The 23,066-nt window shown below is 31.5% G+C and overlaps 1 protein-coding gene across 1 annotated transcript; it reads right to left on the bottom strand.

Moving 5' to 3' along the window:
• Positions 1-2,794: 2,794 nt before the first annotated feature.
• Positions 2,795-5,886, bottom strand: LOC130805348 (heterogeneous nuclear ribonucleoprotein 1-like). The gene is made up of 6 exons (XM_057670113.1): positions 5,710-5,886; positions 5,587-5,627; positions 5,314-5,477; positions 4,469-4,568; positions 4,219-4,388; positions 2,795-3,928 (listed from the first exon to the last, which is right to left on the bottom strand). The coding sequence occupies exons 1-6, from the start codon at positions 5,757-5,759 to the stop codon at positions 3,422-3,424; spliced, it is 1,032 nt and encodes a 343-aa protein (XP_057526096.1). The 5' UTR covers positions 5,760-5,886; the 3' UTR covers positions 2,795-3,421.
• Positions 5,887-23,066: the final 17,180 nt, after the last annotated feature.

Genomic DNA, 23,066 nt, shown 5'->3' with positions numbered 1-23,066 from the left:
AACGTTAATTAGAAGGAACAGAAAAAGTGGAACACATTTTTGTTCGTAGTTACAAGTCCAAACAAACAATGTTTTTGTTTTTTTCATCCCATTTAACGTTATGACATTGTCTCCCTTTTATTAGCAGTTAATAACTGCGAACAAATAATGTTGACTTTTTTGATCAATTTTTTTGTTCGCAGTGAATAACTGCATACAAACCTAACCTTAGGTTCGGACATAAGAACGCTTATTTTTAGAATTAAGTTTACCCGTAGCTCATTTGTTTATTTTTTTTTTTGATAAAATTGCTTAATTGTTTCAAATTTTCCATCGAAAACAACTTTCAGAATCGAATCGTAGAATAGAATTGTAGTTACGAATGATTTAAGAATTTTTGCGAAAATAAGAAGTTGCAATTTCTTAATTGTTTAACCATTTTTATTGTAAAAGAATACTTGAAATCCATTCTATGTTTCAAAAGCTTTGTTATTATTCAAAAATTACATATATACTTTTTATTTCCTTTTTTTCTTATATTATTTAGAATTGATAAAAATAAAAAGATATACACTTAATCACATAATTATTAATTAACTAAAACAAACACACCAAGTAGATACATTAATAATGATCCTTAGTAAATCAAGCAATGCCAACTAGAGTAATCTTATAATAGGTTTATTAAAGTCACATTAAATTGTAAAAATTTTAAAACCATAACAATTTCATAACATCAAATGTAAAAACTCAATAATTTTCACAATCAATAATTCAAATATTATCGATTTTGAACACTAATTCAATCATAAATAAACCAGTAACACCAAATGAAACAAAGCTTCACCTGGTAATCTAGATTAAAGAAACAACTCTAATGTAGCAAGAATTTTCATCAAAAAGCTAAGAGTTGCAACTCCCACGTGTGTTGTTAATAAAATAGTCATATTATGGTCAACAGTCTCAATTTTATCATTAGAAAAGTAAAACACAAAATCTTGAGTAAGGCCGTCTCACTTGTGAGACCCGTCTTATTGGGTTTGCCCAATTATATATATTTTTACCTAACAAAAATACAAACGTTGTTAACATAGTAAGCGAGAAACATAAAACAAAAATGAAGCAAAATCAACATTATCTATGACATTGCAGTTTAGGCTACATCAACTCAGGTCTCATTTAGATGTTATATTAAAATGAACCTCTAAAATCTTTTAATAATAATCATTTGAAATGTGCATCTCGCTTGATGAGGAAAATCATTTAAAAGGTCATGAAACTTTTCCGCAATATAACACCTCCATTGAATGGTCAATCCTAAAGCAAAAGTGATAATTTATTTCTATTGTTTTACTTGAAACTCTTTAATTTAGTTATTAGTACTAAATAGTTATGACAAAAAAAAAAAAAAATTAAGTGTAATTTTTTACAAAATTTACTATATTGTTCCCAAGTTAATAAAAACCTAACCATGAAAAAAAAATTCCACAAATTTTCATTCACACAATATTACATTTTTAAATAGTAATGCAATAGAATATTTTATCACCGAAATTACTTGGCTTCCATCACCATATCTGCACTTAACACAGACTACCTAACTGAAAATAAGGTAAGTGAAAGAAAAAATATTGTTTCATTATTCAATAATATTACCATTTCTTTTTATTACATTTACAAAGAAACAACCACCGCGTTTGGTGGAGCACCTTTCTCTTATCTCTTGTTCAATCATATTCCTAATAACCAATCAAATCTCCGGGATATGTCTTAATCATTAATTAACTTCCTTGCAACTTCAAAAAATAATATACAAAGTACACTTGTTTAAAAGTAATACGATCTAAAACCCGAACCGAAACCGAAAATAAACCGACCAATTTTTGTAATCAACACATAACCATTAACCGAGATTACCCGAACCTAATAATGACCGACCCGAGTCATATCCGACCTGAATCATGCTCGAAACCGAACTCGATCCGACTAAAACCAACTTGACACAAACGCATTTTAAATCGAACTGTTGTAAATCTAAACCAATTTTTTACTTAGAAGTATAATAGACTCATATTCAATCATCTTATTAGTTAGCCTAATAAAGTGTTAGATATTTTAATAAATTAAATTTAATTAATACATGATTATATATATTCAGAGTTAATAATCAATAATCAATGTTTATTTAACTACTTTTAATCAAATTAGATGAAAATTAATAGAACTTTATAACTTTAATTTCCGATCAAACAAATAAAAGTAACAAAGTAATAATAATCACTAATTAATTTGCATTTTTTAACTACTTTGCTTTAGTAAAGGAAATCTTGTCATCTATTAAAAAATGACTAACTTAATTTGATATTAACTCGATCGATAGTAATTGGAATACGTAGCCGAATTTTGTTTAAAAAAAAAATTCTAAACCTGATCTATACCCGACAAAACCAAACCAATTATTAACCGATGACAACTCGAGAGCGATTGACACTCGACACGAATTTCAACCAACATCGAACCGATGCTAACCCGATAGCTCGAATAACCGATCTTCAACCAAACCGTAGCTAACCGACCCGACCCGGCATAGCGCGCAACCGAAAAATAACCGATCCGAAATACAACCAAACCGAATGACACATGTCTGAAACCGACCCGATTACCCGAATCCACACCTCTAGTACAAAGGAATAAAATACACTGTAAATGGTCTACAGCCTCACCACTATGGACCAGCAATGTAATATTCATGGGTGAAGCCAGGGGCTAAACAATAAATATACTAACAAATTATTTACTATATAAAAACTAGTTAAACAATAAAAATTTTAAAATCATAGGCTAATATCACGATTCTCGGTTTATCTATATCAATGCAGAATATAATGTGGAAATGCCTTAAATTCCATATAGGGACAGTGCTAACAAGTACTAGCATAGACCCTAAAAATGGTAGAAAATGGAGTTTAACAACACAGCATCAACGACATAATGAAGCCACCTGCCTTTGAAATCATCCCTTAAAGGAACATAACCCATTACTTGCAATGACTACTACTCAAAAAATCCAGCTTATACGTGAAAAACTAACGCTTTTCCGTGATTGACTAGCCCTACCCAGCCATCAAATGCAAATGGGCATGACTAATAGCTGTTCCTTTTTAATTAAACAAACCTCAAGTTTATAATAAGCTATGGCGTCTATATCAATAGAACCACACGCCAGCATCTAATTAAATCACAATCTAGACCAACTATTCAACTAAAGAATACAATACAATGCTAAATGCTATCAGTCTAAGGGAAGGTCAATGACCACACTATAATTGAAAAGCATTGATGCAGATGAAACTAATGCAATCTCCCAGTCTTGATCTAATGCATCCTGCTCTGAATCCTTAAAATGCTGGCGCCTATCATGGTAAGGGGTTCTTACTAATGTCTAGCGTGCATAAGGGTGGTAACGACTACTGCTGCTATAGCCTGCCCTACTTCCATACATTCCTCCCGCTCCACCATAACCACCAGTACCTGGACCATAGCCGATACCTGGACCATAGCCAGCACCTGAACTTGAACCTGAACCACGGCCATAAACATCACCTCTACCAAACATCCCTCCTAGACCACTACCATAACCCCCACCATATGAGCCATGCCGGCCAAAGTAACCATAGGAAGATTCTCCCTGATAACCAGACATACTCACAGGTCCACCATAACCTCCTCCAAACTCCCCACCTCCATAGCCATTGTAATCACCAAACCTAGAAAAGCCTCCATATGCCCCCCTATAGGATGCAGGACTATAACCACTTCCAAATCCACTATAAGTATCAGGATATCCTCTGAAATTATCTCCATAAGCACGTGACCTAGAGGTACTACCAAACGCAGAGCCTGAAGCTGAGTTTGAGGCTTTCTTTGGTTCAGCCTTCTTGATCTCAACCTACAACAAAGAATGAAGTAAACCTATGGTCTTTAATAGTTGTAAGCCTAGCTTCAAAAAAAAAAAAGTAAACCTGTGATGAGCTCCAAGAACTCGAATGTATAAATCCAAGTTTCAGCCAATATAGTTAACATGAAAATTCTCAAATTCAAAAACCAACGAATGACAAGAGACAAGGACAATTTAAAGGATAAGGAAAAGGAAAAATTATACCATTGTTTAGTTGATGTTACAGGTAGTGATCTAATATACACAATCCTGACTCCAATCAACCATAAAACTAAACTCACCCTTGAATCATTCATTTCGATCATGTTTCCATCAGCCAAGATATCGTCAACAACCATTTCATTGTCAAAGACAATAAACCCAAACCCTCGAGAACGCTTAGTAGCATGATCAAGTATGATTTCATGTTCCACAACCTTACCATACTTCGAGAAGAACTCCTTAAATTCACCTATTGGGACATGAAATTGAAAATGAGCAATTCAATATCATACACGCTAGTGATAAGAAATGCTAACAAATAGGTCACACCTTCTGTCACAGTGGTTGGAATGCCACCAACAAAGATTTTCTTAGTCTTAAAATCATTTGTTTGTGCCGCACCTTTAGGTATCGTCCTTTTGATTTCCACCTAAAACAATTTGTTAAACAAAAACAATATTATCATTCGATGACAATTGAAGATCATAAAAATTGCATCGAGAGCTGGCTCGTCATCTACAAAAGCGTAGAACCATATAACACAGATTAACACGTTAGAATAGAATAATAAAACAAACGAGTTCCAAAAACCTACCACTTCCCAATCTTCAATCATCGACTACATATTGCTTTATCGGTCATTGTTGTCAGAATATGATTATCATATAAAGTACTTTTTTGACATCTTCAAAAGGACTTCCCCTTTCTAACAATGCCCAAATAGAATTGCAACTTGCGTAATTGGTGACACATGAAAACAAAACCCAACTACTAATCCCAAAGACCAATTTTATTTAGTTGGATAGATTGTAGAATACACAAGAAACCTAAGGCGTCTTTCGGAAGAGTATCAGCAAATGTACAAAGATCTTTACTTCAATTAAATTACTATATGGGAAACAATCAAGCAGATTCTTTTTTGACTTTAAAACGCCATTACCTTGACTTATCAAAGACCATAGAGAAAATATATGATTAATCAAAAATGAAAAAACCTATAAATCAACACCCAATAATCCAAATGAACACCAAAGGGCTATTTGTAGATTCCAATAGTTGAGACCCAAAAACCCATCAATCAATCAAAACATTCCCTTATATGTAAGTAAACAAAACACTAGAATAAAAAAAAACTTGAATAATTAACAGAACAAACTGATTAATCAAAAAGTAACCTGCTTGTCATTGATGATATGGTCCTCTTTAATGACAGTGTCAACAACAGAAGGATCAGCATAAGTGATAAACCCAAAACCCCTTGGTCGACCTGTTAATCGATCTTTCATTATTACACTGTCAACCACCTCCCCATACTTTTCAAAATACTTCGTAAACGTTTCTGCTCATCCCAAAATAAAAAAATTAAACCCTAATTCGACATCATAGTACAAGGAATTTAAACAAATGCAAATATATAGAATTAAGAGATAAGAGATAGGAGTATCTACCAAGAGTTGTATCTTTGGCTAAACCCCCGACAAAAATTTTGCTGAAAACAAAAAGAAGTCAAAAACAAAATTAGCAACATAAAGATATGAATCAAGGATTAGAAAGAGCAAGAGAGAAAGTACCCAGGACTAGCGCCATCGACTTCATTGACGCCGGACCTTTTGGGAACCATGTTTTTTCTTAATTTGCAATGAACAGAAGAGAACAGGACTAGGGTTCGCGAAGAGATGTTTAAATCGAAGAAAATCAAGATTTCGAGATGGAAAATGGTTGTAAAGAGCCCTCGAACTTTGTCGACTCCACCGACTTAACTTTTTAACATTTACTGGTTTTTTTAGCATTTTCTAAGCTATAATATTTAATTATTTCAACAATTTTATTTGAACTTTTGAGAGACGATTTTTCAAAGAGGTCGTCTATAATGGGCTGGTGTATTATATTTTCTAAAAATAAAAAATGAAAAATATAGTCTAATTGCACGCTTATTTGGTAGAGTTGTAGGATACCTTAACTATGCATTTAGGATACGTTAAATAGCGTTTATAGCATGGCGATTAGTTGTTTTTAGCGTGTTGAAATTGTGAAGTAGATATTTTTTATCGCCTAATTCTTGTAAACCTCAAACTCCTACTTGATATACCTCAAAACACTTATTTTACATACCTCAAACAACTACTTGACATACTCAAATCTATACTTAATATACCTCAAACACATACTTCCTTTGTTCTAAAGTACTTGCAACATTTGACTATTCACACAGTCCAATTGACTAACTCAATCCTCTAATTATGTATAATAAAAGATTATAAAATTTCGATATTAATAATCTTTTCATTTAAACGAATCAAACAATACCTCACTTGATTATGTTTAAAATTATAGATGAAAAATAACCAAAAAAATTATGTTTAAAATAGTGCAATAGCTCTAATATTGCAAGTAATTTAGAATGGATGAAATACTTAAGTACCCCAAATACATGCTTGGTATATCCCAAATACCTACTTGTCATATCTTAAATCCTTACCTGATATATCTCAAACACCTATTTAGTATGCCCTAAATACCTAATTGGTATATCCCACATACCTACTTGATTTAACCTAAATATCTATTTGGTATATCTCAATCGTCTATTTGATATTAGGCTTGTTTAAAAATACCCAACCCGTCAACTCGCCGACCCGCATCACGGATACCCATTGACCAGCTAAGGGAATTTTTTTAATGATTCATGTACATTTTGTATAGTGATTGATTCTATTGACTATTGTATAATTCTACTGGCAGTTGCAAAGCAAATAAATTGCCAACCTTTATTTCTCACCTTTCAATCTCCTTTTATTATGAATTTCCATTTCTGCTTCCTCACTTTTTCATTTGAAAATAAATTGCTAATTAATTTGGTATCAATTTCACAAATTTTGTACCATTTGAAAATAAATTTTGTTCTATTTGAAAATAAAATGTCCAATAGATCTTTTACCAATTGCCATTTTGAAAATAAAACGCCAAATTATTGTCAACAGAATATTGTACTAATTCCACAAATTATGCTAAAACAGTACTGCAAAATTATGCTAGAACATGCCACAAATAAAACCAGGTACTTGGTGTCCCGGCCCAATTTATCCGGGTACCAAGAAAAATCGGGCTGGGATACGGGTCGTTAAAATAGGTACCCAACTAACTGTTGGGTACCCGAAATGCCCGATACCCGGTTATGAACAACCCTACTTGATATATCTTAAACCCTTATTGATGTGCTCTTTTATGAGAGTGTTTACTACCCCTTTATTGTGCCAAGTTTCACGCTCTTCAATCGCTATTACGCACATTACGCATTATTTTACATTGTTCTTGTCCTTGGGGTGTTTTGTGATTATTTCAGGTGATTCAAAGACAACAAGGTCAATATCAATATGTTTTAAGACTTTGGCACGCAAACCAAGGACTCTCTCGGACTAGACACTGAGTTTGGAAGCTTCTTGGTACCTCCAAGATGATAAAATGCTAGTTACTACGGTGATTTGGCCGAACCAAAGCATCATTCGGGCGAATGATATGATACAAGCTCGAGGAAAATGTCAAAAGTTGCTGGAATAGGCGAATTAAGCTGCATTCGATCACTAATTAGACCGGATATCGATCTGTATACAATCTCTAAAATACATTTGTTTATATAAAGTGTAGTCATCATCAAAACCTAAGAGAACCAATAATCCTCATCGACATTCTTTTCATCTCTCTCATACCCAACCACACGATCTACTACATCCTCATTGACATCCACATTATTGACATCCTCAACAACACTTTTTTCTTTGTAAATTCCCTCCTCACCATGCCAAACCCAAACATGATATTGAGGCCTAAACCCACGTCGAAATATGTGTTGCCTAAAGATATCAACACTATCTACCTTTGATACATTGCCACACTTGACACATGGGCAATAAAAACCAACTCCCCCGTCCTAACTTGATGTTCAACGGCAATAATACAAAATTCTAATACGCCATCAATAAATTCTGACGATTCAATGCTTCCATACATTCAAGAGCAATCTTTTGCCATCCTAAGTGTGATTAATTAATTCAAAACAAAATTAATACACATAAATCAAAATATATACTTAATCCTAATTAACCCTAAAACTAAGTAATTAATCCTAATTAACCCTAATAATATTAATATATATATTCTAATAACAACATTATTTATTCAACCTATAATAATAACAACATTTATTCAACTAACTCTAGCTAATTATTTCTAATAATAATACAACTCAAAATTGACCCTAATTATACTAACTAATAATAAAACAACTAAATTCATAAATAAAATCACATTAATAATTACAAACACATAAAAATATCAAAAACAAAATTTGATATATAATTAGAAATTACCTTGGTATTTAGATGATAATGTTAGTTGCTCTACAATGGAGTTATTAACCTATAATGGGAAAACACAAACAAAATTAGTACACAACCATACTAAGCTCTAAAATTCCATGAAGTTTGAAGAAGTTAAATGTTAAAAAAATAAAATAATATATTACCTTAATAAAAACTAGGGCTGGCAAAAGCTGACCCGACCTGTCAACCTGATCTGAAACCGACCCGAAATTAGCGGGTTTGGGTTTAGATTTTTGACCCAATTAATTAAATGGGTCAATCCGACCTGATCTGTTTATTAAATGGGTTAGGTTCAGGTTGAATTTTTTAACCCGAAAAAAACCTGTTTAACCCATTTATTAAATGGGTCATTCAGGTCAGGTCGACCCATATTAACCCACTTGGGAGTTGGGCCTGCGATATTAACCCATTCCTTTTCGCTCTGTTCCATTCAAATTCATAAACCCTAAAATTATTTCGTGGTTTTGCTTCGCCTTCCTCAGTTCCTCATTCATTCCAGCGCCTTCCTCATTCCTCTTCTCTCAGTTCTCTGTGCGAGTGTGCGTCTTCCTCATTCCTCGTCTCTCCGTTCTCTGTGCGCCTTCCTCATTCCTCTTCTCTCAGTTCTCTGTGCTCCTTCCTCATTCCTCTTCTCTCAGTTCTCTGTGCGCCTTCCACTTCGTCTTCGAGTGCTTCGAGTCTTCGACCTTCAGGCCTTCCTCTTCTCTGTTCTCATTCTTTTATTTTTATTGTTCGATTTTTTTGATTTTTTTTTGTTCGATTTTTTCTGATTTTAATGTTCATTGCTGTTAGTCCTGATACTGTTATTTTCATTGTCGATTTTTTCGATTTTGTTTGTGTTCCATTCTACCAAATCCTGTTACTGCTATGTATATTGAGTTCTTTGTGTATTTTCCTTTGGAGTTTGCTTTTGTATTCCGTTTTGTTGTTCTTGGGAGTAATCATGTCAATTGATGTTGTTAAATTGATGATGAATCTGATGATGAATCAATTGATGATGAATCTGAAATTGGGTTAAGTGATGATCCATGAAGATATCATTGCACAATGAGTCTTATTTGAGTAAAAATGTGAATAGAATATTTGGGTCAAATAGGTCAAATGGGTCAAATGACCTGAAATATATGGGTTTAATGACCTGGAAAAAAAAAAGCAGGTTAAATGGGTCATTAGCAGGTTGACCCGACCTGCCACAGATCAGGTCGGGGTTTCAATTTTTGACCCATTTAATTAAATGGGTCAGGTTCAGGTCAAGGGTCTATTGACCCATTTATATATGACCCGAACCTGAAAATGACCCAACCCGACCTGTTTGACACCCCTAATAAAAACTAAGTCCCAAAAAATGGTAGCAATTCGTGGGTTAGCTTAAAGAAGACAACAACAAAAAGTTTGAAGAAGGATGAAGAACAATTTTGTGCATGGGTTTTTAAGAAGAAGAAGCAATTCGTGGGTTTTCAAGAAGAAACAAGAAAGATAAAACAATAGAAATTTGTGGGTTTTTAAGAAGAAACAAGAAACAAGAAGCAATAATTGATAAAAAACAATAGCAGCTTGAAGAAATGTGTGGCGGTTTCGTGGGTTTCTGCAGCTTGAAGAAGAAGAAGCAAGAATAAAACAATAGCATATGCATATTCATGAGCACTAGTCCTGCATATGAGGCGCATTTTTTTAAAAAAAATAAAAAGTATCTTATATGTTGCGGTTTTTTGAGAACCGCAGCATATAAGGTGTTTTTTACTTTTTTTTTAAAAAGTACCTTATATGTTGCGGTTTTTGTAAACCGCAGCATATAAAGTATTTTTTATTTTTTTTAAAACAAAAATTACCTTATATGTCGCGGTTCTTAAAAAACCGCAGCATATATTGTAACTTTTTTCCCTCGTTTTTTCATGCCATTTAATGCTGCGTTACGGAAAAATCGCAGAAAATTTCACACAGCAGATAAGATTTTTTCCACTAGTGGCTAATAGTATCATCTGAAAAGCATTGCACTTTGGTGAACAATGGACTTGGAGATGGAGAAATAGTATTGTACCCTATTGTAGGATAAAATAATTACAAAAAATAATGGGATTAATACAAAAGAAAGAATCATACAATTAAATAAAAGGATTGGAAAATTTCATGTGACATACTTATAAATATATGCCACATGGAATATTCAAATTATTTAAAAAGATTTATTAACAAAGATTTGCCACATTGAATAATCAAAATGGTTAATTGTTATATTTATTAAACTAAACAAGGTGAAGTTGATTTTATTCTACAATATGACATAAATTTTATATTTCTACTAGAAAGGTCAACACACACTTAAAACTCTCAAATATATATATATATATATATATATATATATATATATATATATATATATATATATATATATATATATATATATATATATATATATATATATATATATATATATATATATATATATATATATATATATATATATATATATATATATCATCAAATTAGTATAATATAATTATATTTTAAATAATAATAATAATAATAATAATAATAATAATAATAATAATCATAATAATAATAATAATAATTTATTATTATTATTATTATTATTATTATTATTATTATTATTATTATTATTATTTATAATATTTTTAACACTAAAATTCTATTTGATAACGATAACATCCTTTTAAAAGATAAAGCAATACTTTATGCTAAGTTTTTTTTTGTTATTATAACTGTAATATCCAGTTTTTTTTTGTAAAAAAAAAGAAATAAATAAATAAATAATAATAATATTAATAAATAAAATAATTCAGAAATTTAAAAAAAAAAAATAAATAAATTTTGCAAACTAATTCACGGTTACTGTACTTTAACTTCCCTCCCCATTAACAAATAACTTTCCAGTTCTCCCTCTAAACCTTATAACTAACCTAATTTACACACTATAAATTAAGTCAATTACCCTTAATTCATTCACATATTATTACTTACACTCTCTTTTTCTCCTACAAACTACTTCTTTCATCTTCCAATTACTTAAAATTCAATCAAGACAAGATTTTGATATTAAAGGTATGAATTTCATCAATTTGTTAGGGTTTTTTATATTCAAAACCTAAAAATTTATGCTACTAATTGAAAAACACTCATCTTTTATTTGAAGAATGTAAACAAAATATTTAGTTTTCCGGCGATACGACGGTCACAGGAATACCACCGGCGTGCGATAGCGGCCACCGGAGCCACCGTCGGCTGGCAGCCAGCCCTTCCTCCTTCTCCCTTTCTCCTCTCTCTTCTTTCCCTTTCTTTTCATGGGTTGGGTTCTGTATAACCCAATTTCATTTATTTCCCTAAGTTTAACTTTTTCTTTTTACTTTTCATTTTCTTTTTTTTTCTTTTCTTTTTAAATCATTTTTAATCATATTATTGTTTTAACCTTTCTCCTTTTCTTTATATACTACTCTTGAAATTTCTAATTACATTTTTTGTTGAAACTGTCATTTTAAAAAAATTATATGTATAAAACGAGAGTCTTTTGATTTATTTATTGGTTGATTGGGGTATTAATTTGAGATATATTATTTTATCGTGTAGACCTCGGATTTGTAGACAGAGATTATTAGGAGCGTACGTTTGTCTAGGATCGCGTGACAATGTAATTCTCAATGTCCATCTAATTAAGACTATCTCGTTAGTGTTATGTGCTCAGTGATAATTAATGAGTTTAAATGGGATGCATGATTTGATATGACATTATTTTGTATGATATTATGTTTTATATATTCTCAAATTATATTTACTATTATTTTTGTCAAACTTGAATTTATAATTACTATTTTGTTAAAATTTATATTAATAACGAAATTAGATACGGTTTAATTTAAAAGAGAAATATTTATAATATTATGATTTTGATGAAAGTTATATTATTATTTCAATAATGATTTTAATTGCGCTTGAATTTGGGAGAAAAATATTATGATATGAATATTGCAATTGAATATTATTGAGATACATTTATTGGGAAAATTTATGATCATAAAATAAAATGTATAATGTATGTTTGACTATATGTTTGTGTGCTCGCGACTAATTATTAAAATATATTAAATCACGTAAAGTGTAACATGAGGGAAATGAAGCTTTTATATTTGTTGTGATCCAAGTATAAGGGTGATGAACAGGTTGCTCTGTTTGGTCAGTATAGCTCCCGACAGGTTAGTATTTCTGCTACTTGATATAATGTTTGGTCTTCCTTCTATTTGTTGTGATCTAAGTAAAAGGGGTGTGCATACTAGGGTTACTTGGACTACTCTGTTGGCTTGATTAATTATTTGGGGTGACGACCTCTTGATGAAGTAGGTATAGGGGTCAGGTAAAGCCTCGGCCTACTAGCGTTCTCGTTCTCTCAAACTAATAACTGGATATATGTGTTGTCATTATTAAATATCAAATAAATTAATCGGTTTATGTGATATTATTTATATTGTTTTCATAAATTAACTTTTTTTAAAACAACTTTATACTACTTTCCAAAATTAATTTCAACTCAAATTATGTTTTATTTTCTTAAACTATTTTCAAACTTAATTGCTTTACAGGATGGAGTTGGAATTAGTCAATTTCCTGATTATGGGAGTTTTTTCCTTGTTTTTCTTGCATTCTTATGTTGCAGGTTGTTGATTACGTAGGAATCGTAGAGTGAGGATCATCTAGAAACGTAGTTTAAATTTTATATGGACATAGATTGCATTTCAATCTTTTCTTATTGTAAGACCCTTTGTTGGATTTAAAGTTATTAAGTTATTTCTTAGTCGTTAAGCCTTACATTTATTTTCTAAGAAATAGATATAGCGACAACACTCCCATCAGTAGGTTTTGGCTCATGTTTTTCATCAAAAGTGTATTCAAAAGTTCGACCTATTATGAGGGTGTTACAATAAGTATATAACAAAATGAAAAGATATGTCTTTTTTAGAATATAAAATGAAAAGATATGTTTTACTATACCTTAGAGCCTCAAGAAAGAGTTTAACTTGAGAACCATGAAAAGACAACTGATTGACATGGGATTAATTTAGGGGGTGTTTGGTATGGGTTTTTAAGGGTTTGGTAATGGAATGGATTAACCCAATCCCGTACAATTTGTTTGGTATAAAAAATTAGAAACCCAATCCATTTCCTACAAGTAACCCATTCCCCTCAAATGTTTCAGCTCATTATGGAGAGGTAACACTTTGTTTCAGCCCATTTTGTATCTTCAAATACCTAATTCCAGACCATAAAACCTTCAATTTTTCCTCTCCTCTTCCTGAACTCTCAATTTTAAATCCCTAATTTCATTTTTTTTCATTTCATTAATTTTGAACGTAACTATTATTTGGTCGATGGGGGGTATACAAACTGTGAGGGTTTTCTTGCTCCATATAGAGGGCAACTATATCATCTTAAGGAATGGACAGATAGACAACCACTAACTGCAGAAGAGTATTACAATATGAAGCATGCTCGAGCAAGAAATGTAATTGAAAGATGTTTTGGGTTACTTAAAGGGAGATAGAGTATACTTAGAAGCCCCTCCTTTTTCCCTATTCGAACTCAAGGACGTATTGTGATTGCTTGTTGTTTACTTCATGATTTAATAAGGAAAGTGATGCCCACAGATGATGTAGAAGAAGAGAATATGAGTAATGACGATTCCGATAACGATTCTGATGATGAAGTTGAATACATTACTACAATAGCTACTTCTGATCGATGGACTAATTATAGAAATACGTTAGCTCAAGATTTGTTTAATGCTTGGAGGGCAAGAGTTAGACAAGGTTTGTACTAAACGATTGTTTAATTGTTTGAATGCTATGTCTGCCATACAATCGTACCAATAGATTCTTTAAGAACAAAATTCATACATTTCTAGTTTCTGATACTTTCTGATTATTGTGCATTGACAAAATATAAATAATTTCACTTTAGTTTATATGTATATTGCAGGTACTTGAAATGGAGGTGAATACCATTAGCCAAGAGGGAAGTAGTAGAGGGAGGGGTAAGAATAAGCGCTTTTGGACATGTCAAGAAGATTCGATGCTTATAAAGTATTTACACCAATTGTCTACTGATCCTAAGAGGAAAGGTGAAGGCGGTTTTAAAAATGGTTACATGAGTAGGTTGGAAGAGTTGATTAATGGTGAGCTTCCTAGTTGTGGTTTGAAGGCTTTTCCGCACATTGAATCAAGAATCAAACATTGGTCAGAGAAATACAGTGCACTAGCTGAGATGTTATCTACTTCGGGATTTAGATGGGATGCCGATAAGAAGATGTTGCAAGTAGAGAGAGCAGTGTTCGATGAATGGGCAAAGGTAAAGTTCTGGGATCTTTTATACATTACTTTGTGAATATTGTGCAAAAGGTCTACTCGTATGTTTTTGTTTCTTGTTGATTTGACTTTATTCAATGTACATGAGAGTAGGGTCTGTTAGGATTGTGAGCAGGGACTGTAGCAGTCCACATGATTGCTTCAATATTTTATTTTTTATTTTGGAATAGGTTCATAAGAAGGCTAAAGGATTATATGGGGTATCTTTTCCTCACTATGACATCCTTGAGGAGATTTATGCTAAAGATAAGGCCACGGGTGATCAAAGTGAGTCTTTTGTGGAAGCAATCAATTGCATAGATGTTGAAGTTACAAAGAAGTCAATTTTCATAGCTAGTGATAAGGAGGATGATGCTGATTCAAGAAGTCGGTCAACTACTCACTCTATACAATTCAAGAAGCGCTCGATTAAACAAGAGAATGATAATTCAACATGTTCAAAAGAACCCAAGCTCAAGGAATTGAAACGAAAGAAAAATCTTCAAAGTGATGTTGATAATTTGGTTTCTTCTCTTCATGAAGCTACAAGTAATTTCGGGAAAATTTTTGATAATATTAATGTTAATCTTGGCACGATGGCTAATGCGTGGGCCAAAGCCGAGGAGAGAGAGCAGAAGATGGATGAAAAAGTGAATAAAGTCTTGGAAGAGGTTATGAAATTAGATGGCATCTCACCCTCTGAAGCTTTAGAAGTAGCTACAATTCTCATTGCTGAAGAACACAAGCTTCGCATCTTTTATCAAGCTCATTCGAACCTCAAGAAACAATATGTGCTCGATCTTCTTAAGAAAAAATGAAAGTGGTCTTCTAAAAAGACATGAGTTGAGATGTTGTTATTAGTGGTTGAACTTGTAGTATGTGCTTGCAGATTATTAGTTGAATACTTGAATAATAGTATTGCAAATTGCTATGTTTTATCTTATTTAGGCTTGAACTATGTTGAGTTTTATCAAATAAATCTTGTTTTAATGTTTGCTTAAGTTAATTTTTGTACAAAAATGGACAAAATGCCCTTTGCAGATTATTACAAAAAATATCAACTTATGTGACAAACCAAACAATAAGTAAGGGAAACGTAAACAAGTGTTTCCCTTACATTGTTATTCCAAATAACATATAACCATAACCCTTACCTTTACCCTTACTCCTCTTTATTAATTCCCTTTCCCTTACATTTTCTCTTCCCATACCAAACACCCCTTAAATGTGTTGTATAATTTTGATTTGTGAATTGGATATCAGAACATATCTTACACCTTTTCTTGGGTGGAGGATCACAATCATATAGAGAATTCTCCTCAAGTTGTTCATTAGGAAATTAAGGCCAAACACCCATGGAATCCGTACCGTTGGGAAAAGGTGCAAATCATGAGAAAGAATCAGAAAAACTCATTTTGATTCTTCAATATCACTAGAACTCAGACGAAGAATTCGATCAAACAAAAAAACCTTATCCAAATTAAACAAAAGATTAAGACTTTATATATACCCACAAGCCAAAAAAATCCATGTTATTTTGATATTGAACAAAATTGAGATAGAAAAAAAAAATCAAACCAATAAAACTCAAATCGAAAAAAAGGTCGAAAAAACCAAAACAATCAAAGAATTTAAACAATTAAGAGAAAAAAACGAAGTATATAATTTAATTGAACATATGTGTATATGTTTATTTAAAAAAATATGGTGGATGATTTATATTAATATGTTGAAGAACATAGATAGTTGTGAAGAAAAAATGGAGGAAAATTTAGAAACCCTAGCCCAATTTTGCTTACCCTAGCGGCCCGTTTGGTACATGGTATTAGTGGGCGGTAATGGTAATAAAATTAAGTAATAAAAAATTTGGTTGTTTGGATGCCTTCAATGGTAATGGATGGTAATAAAATAAGGTAATGAAATTACCAAAAAGGGCCATTTTTATTACCATCAAACAACCTGGTATTAGGCTGTAATGGTAATGAAGTATTACTGTGGTAATAAAATAAGGTAATATTGTTTCAAGCTGAAGAAAAAAAATAATGAAGAAAAAAAGGTAATATATGTAATTATCCAAAAAAATATTATTATTAAAAAAAGAATCATTAGATAGAATAATTTAGATACAATAATGCTTTTAGATACAAATATACAATAATGAAACAAAGAGTCATTACCATTTTTTATTACTACCAACCAAATGCAATCAATGGAATATTATCTTCCATTACCATTCTTTAGTCATGCACACCCAATAAAAAAATCTTCATTACCAATTCTCATATCCATTCCTTCATTACTATTGCCATTACAACATTTCATTCCCATTACTTCATTACCATCAACCAAACGGGCCGTAAGATTTGATATTTAATAGAGGGAAAATTGAATATGGAAATTGGAGATGATGTTGGAAAGTTTAAAAGCTAAAACCTTAAAATTCTCCAATATTTGACCAGCCCGTGTATTTAGCTTGTGTATTTAGTTGATTGCTCCTTTTTTTTCATCTTGATGGTACAAATTATTTGGCTTTTTTGGTCCAGATTTACTGAACTATTCTCCAATATTTGAAATAAATAAGTTCTTTAATAAAAAAAAATTAAAAATAAATCTATAATCTATGACTAAAATTAGTTTACAATTCAACAATTAGAAAATTATATAAATCCTAAAATTAAGTAACCACCTCCAAAAACCTAAACTAAAGAAATTTCAAAAGACTAGAATTAAGTGAACAATTGAACAATTAAACGTTAGTTCTTTCTTTCCAAAAACTAGATACGTAACCACCTTTCATGTGGCAACTTCTAAATTTCCTTATTTTAGTAAACAATTCAACAATTAGAAAATTATATAATTCCTAAAATTAAAACAAAATTGTCTATGATTGTTGTCAGAATCTAAACGCGCATGTATGAGGTTTCATGAAATATGAAAAGGTTCATCATTAACCGCCTATTCCCCATGCCAAACCAAAACTAGAGTCTTGAACATGAAGAAATCAGAATTTCAACTTCCATCTTCAACATTGCTCTACATTCTTCACCTGAAAATTGAAAATCTTATAAAAATGGAGGAATTTAATAATGGAATTCGAAAGTACTTATTCGAACAAAAATATGCAACAAGACATCATTAATATTCTTCAAGGTATGTAATTTAGAAAAAACATTGTTGTAATGCTATAAAACTTATGTAATTATTCAGTTTTTTTTTTCTTTCTTTAAGCTTCATCAATGGAAGATATAGTGGAATATAACGATGAAGGTGACATTCCTCCCAAAGGAAACAATGTTGAAGATCGAACAAGTAGGTTAAAATATTTATCATTATTAATATCTGAGATTAGGGATATAACCAAGTGCTATCGCTGTCAATAGCATGAGCATTTTATATTCCAGTGCTGATGAAAAACTGTTCACATCTGAGATTTACAGTGCTGATGTTTTCAGTTCGGAAAGATAAGAAAGCATATGAAGGACATAGCAAGGCCATTTGCCTGTACGTAGGTAATAAATTTAATATTGCTTTTGTTTGTTGTTATAAAGTAATATTTTTGTAGTTATAATAACATGTCTTTGGTATTATAAAATAATAGATTTGAGTTTATAATATTTTGTGTCTGCTGTTATAGTTAAATGTATTTTATATTATAATATAGTATATATGGGATTTTAGTATAATATATTTTAAAGTATAACATAACAATTTTGGAGTTATATTCAAATATAATTAAATATATTTTAAGATATATTTGCTGTTATATTAAAATTTAATTGGTGTTATAATAAGATATATTTGGTTTTATAATAAGATATATTTGTTGTTATGTAGGTGAACAAAACGAAAACACTGAGGTTTCATGTGCAAATGAAAATGTCTCAAGTGCAATGAAATGTGCTACTGATTTATCAAAAGTAGACTTATTTGGTTCACTTGAAGGCATTTCAGCCCAAATAATAGAAGAGCTTGAGCAGCTATACATATCACTTACACGAGTAATGGGTTTTAACATTAAAAAATACACCCAAAGAACAAGAAAGGATATTGTCGTAGAGAGGTATGTGTGTTCATGTGAAGGGAAAACGCACTATGTAGATCCTTCAATTCAAGCACTAGAACATCCTAACAAGCCCAAAAAAATAAAACTCATCCCAACAACGAGATACGATTGTAAGGCAAGGAAACGAATAAAATTGTATATCGAAGTGGACCATATTATATTAAGCAGCACATCATCTTGCATACACATGAGCTTACAAGGGCTGAATGGCAGCACCTTCATCATTCTAAAAGGCATGTATCAGTTGCAGAGAAGATCGATACCATTAAATCATTTGAAGAGGCAAGCATCAGACCAACCACTGCTTATAGATATTTGTCTCAAGATGAAGGAGGTGATGAGTACGTTGGGCATACACTATCCGATCATATCAACTATGTAAACAAGTAATACCATTAAACACCATTTTATGATACATGCTTGGAGTCATATCATAGTATATTTGGAATTATAAATATAAACATTTGGTCTTATATAATACAATATTTGGTTATATAGCACTGCATAGCTGGTGTTGCTAAAGTATATTTATGAGATTATATATAATAGTATTTGACCTTATAATATACCATGTATGGTATTATATTTTCGTCAAGTTGAGGATGAAAGCAATAGAAGCAGGTGATGCTTAGACGGTAATTGACAAGCTAATAGAAGAATCGGAAAAGGAACCCGATTTTTACTATCGTGTAAAATTGAATGAACAAGGGCAACTTATAGCTCTATTCTGGAGTGATAGTATGATGAGGGAGGACTACAAAATTAACGGAGATGTGGTCATATTTGACACAACCTACCGCACCAATCGCTATAATCTCATATGTGGTCCAATAGTGGGGATTAATAATCATTAGAAAACTGTTATATTTGGGTGTGCATTTATCGCCGACGAAAACGTGGAATCATTTGAATGGATTCTTGGTCAATTTAAGAAGGTTATGAACAACAAATTCCCAATGTCAATCTTCACTGATCCAGACTTTGCGATGCCAAAAGCAATTGAAAAGGTGAAAAATATTTGGTCTTGTAATATCTTACATTTGCTGTTATATCGTACTATATTCGATAGTATAATATCTTACATTTGGTCTTATAATCTGTAGGTTTTTCCGGCAAGGCATAGATTATGCTTATGGCACTTGCTGAAAAATGCAGTTTCACGATTTGGATCGTTGATGTCAAATGCAGGCTTTAAGGAAGCCTTTCATAAATGCTTGATGGGATGCAATAGTGAAGATGAATTTAATAAGTGTTGGGATAATATGGTAGCCACCTACAAAATGAAAGAAAATGAAGAATTTTACAAATGGTTTGATTGTCTGTACAAAACAAGACACAAATGGAGTACAGGATTAAGTAAAGACTTCTTCTCTGCCGGGATTCTATCTTCACGTGAATCAACAAATAGTGCCATTGGATTTGAAGCAACAAAAACCATAAGTTTAACACAATTTTATAGGATTTTTCAGAAACACCGTAGAATAATGGAGGAAAAGAGAGATTGAAGCAAAATTTTATTGTTCAAAAACAACACCAACATCTAGTCTGCATATTGTCGGTTTGCTCAAACATGCAGCCGAGGTATATACTGCAACTTTATTTAGAGATTTTGAAGAGAAGTTCAAAATAGCTATATCGTGTTATGTGGCCGAAATCACGCAAGACGATGGGTTGAAAGTATATAAGTAAGTGCAAACTGTTATTTTTTTTATAATTGGCGTTATAATATTATTATATGGTATTATAATATGTTATGATTGGTATTATAATATTATAATATATTATAATATTTTATAATTGATATTATAATTAGTATTATAATATCTCGTAATTGGTATTAATAATTGGTATTAAAATCTTTATGTCGTGTAGGGTGTGGATGGAAGATACGAAAGAACATCCACAAACTGTTGTTTATATGAATCATCAAGGAAACATTAATGTTAAATGCACACGCAAAAACTTTGAGGAATGTGGTTGGTTGTGTTGTCATTGTTTGCGCATACTTCATAATCACTCGATAGAAAAAATCCTGGAAAAATACATCTTACCTCGATGGACAAAAAGTTCCTAGAAAAATGTGTGAGAGAAGATGTTCAACAACCAAGACCCTTGTGGTAAAGACAACGAAAAACAACAGAAATTATTAGCGTTATAGTGGAGGCACAACATGGGGCGTAAAATGTACAATTTGGTTTTGAAAGCACAACACAACAACAACAACAACGCTCGGAGGGTGGTTGATGATTTATCTAACAGCATATGAAGAAGTTCAAAAGTTGTTAGAAGATTCAATGCAAGAATAGCCGTCCCAACCCATTGTGTCGGGTGCAGAAATCATGGTACTAGACTCGGATAAATCAGTAACTAAGGGGCGTAAAAAGAGGATCAAGGGTCACTTTGAGAAAAAAAAAGAACACAACAAATAAGGAGTTCGATTCTGCAACACCAAAGACACATTATATAGAGTAAATTTGATGGATGTAAATGGTGCAGTTGTATTATAATTGTGAACATGAATCAGTATAATTCCGAATGCATGATATTATGTTCCTAAATTTAATATATCATAGTGGAAAATATATTATGATAAAACAACTTGAATAGCTACGTAATTTATTTAGAATACTCCAAACTATTACTATTATATATCCAAATATTGTCCTTTAAAAATCCAAAAACAACTTATTATAATTCCAATTCCCAAATTTAATATATTAATACTGGTGTATATATTATGATAAAACAACTTGAACAGCTACGTAATTTATTTAGAATACTCCAAACTATTACTATTATTTATCCAAATATTGTCCTTTAAATATCCAAAAACAACTTAATATAATTCCAATTCGCAATATAAATACATATAATTGTTGATTTTAAGAACGCATCTAAATTATAATTTCACCATATTTTAAGGACCAAAAAAGATGACCTTAACTAAACCTTATAGAGTGGGTCTATGTTCATCGTCCCTGATATTGCTCCATAAAATATGCCATATAGATGCCACAGTCCAAACTATCATCATTCACAGCCCAGTCAAACCTTATGCCCTTAACACCAAACACTAGTAGAAAAAACCTCATTTACTGCGGTTTTTTGGCCATAATATGCTGCGGTTTTGGGCCCAATCAATAGCGATAGTAGCAAATGGCCTATTTTAAATGCTGCGGTTTTAAACCGCAGCAAAAAAGTGCAACATATGCCACAGGCCACAAAAAAACCGCAACAAATAGTTAAGACTATATGCTGCAGGCCTCCAGAAAACCGCAACATATAGTCTTAAACTATATGCTGCGGTTTTTTGGTGGTCCGCAGCATATATTATAATTTTTTTTTCTTTTTTCGTTTAATACTAATAATAATCCAATAATAATGTACAATGTAATAAACAATGATTAATCCAATAATCCAATGATAATTTCAAATAATCACCAATAATCTCTTTGTAATAATAAACTTTCAATCGTATATATAATATAATAATATGTATGTACATATATACATTAAAGTCCTAATTCGCGCATTTCTCCATTTCTCAAAGGGCGTGTTTCCCTTGGAATGTCGTATAAAACCTATAATATAATATAAAATTAAAAGATTAATAAACATTAGATTTTACCAATAATATAGTAAATATATGTAGTATAATTTAAGAACGTAAAAAATACTTACGGCATCTATGTATTCGACTCCAACCTCCTTCACGAATTTTATAATATCGTCCATGAATTTCAGAGTGTAGTAGCCGCAATCAACGGAATTAGAAGGTTGTTGAAAGCACTAAGAGAAAATAGATGTTCGTGCCAAAAAAGCTTAAAAACACATAAAATCTCAACTTAACACGTAATTTCTAGCATATGACTATGATTTTTAAAACTAACCACTTCGACACAATAATATATACCAAATAGTGTTGTGTGCCAAGTTTCGTGCAAAACAAATCATGTTTGAGCTAGTTTATGCGCAAAAGTGCCAAAAACACTTAAAAACCCTTAAAATCGCAACTTAAACCGTAATTTCTAGCATATGACTATGATTTATAATTCTAACCACTTCAACACAATAATATATACCAAATAGTGTTGTGTGTCAAGTTTCGTGCAAAACAAACCAAGTTTGAGCTACTTTAT

This window comes from Amaranthus tricolor, chromosome 2, assembly GCF_026212465.1.
Source record: "Amaranthus tricolor cultivar Red isolate AtriRed21 chromosome 2, ASM2621246v1, whole genome shotgun sequence".
Classification (NCBI taxonomy): Eukaryota; Viridiplantae; Streptophyta; class Magnoliopsida; order Caryophyllales; family Amaranthaceae; genus Amaranthus; species Amaranthus tricolor.
This window is presented reverse-complemented; position numbering and strand designations above follow the sequence as displayed.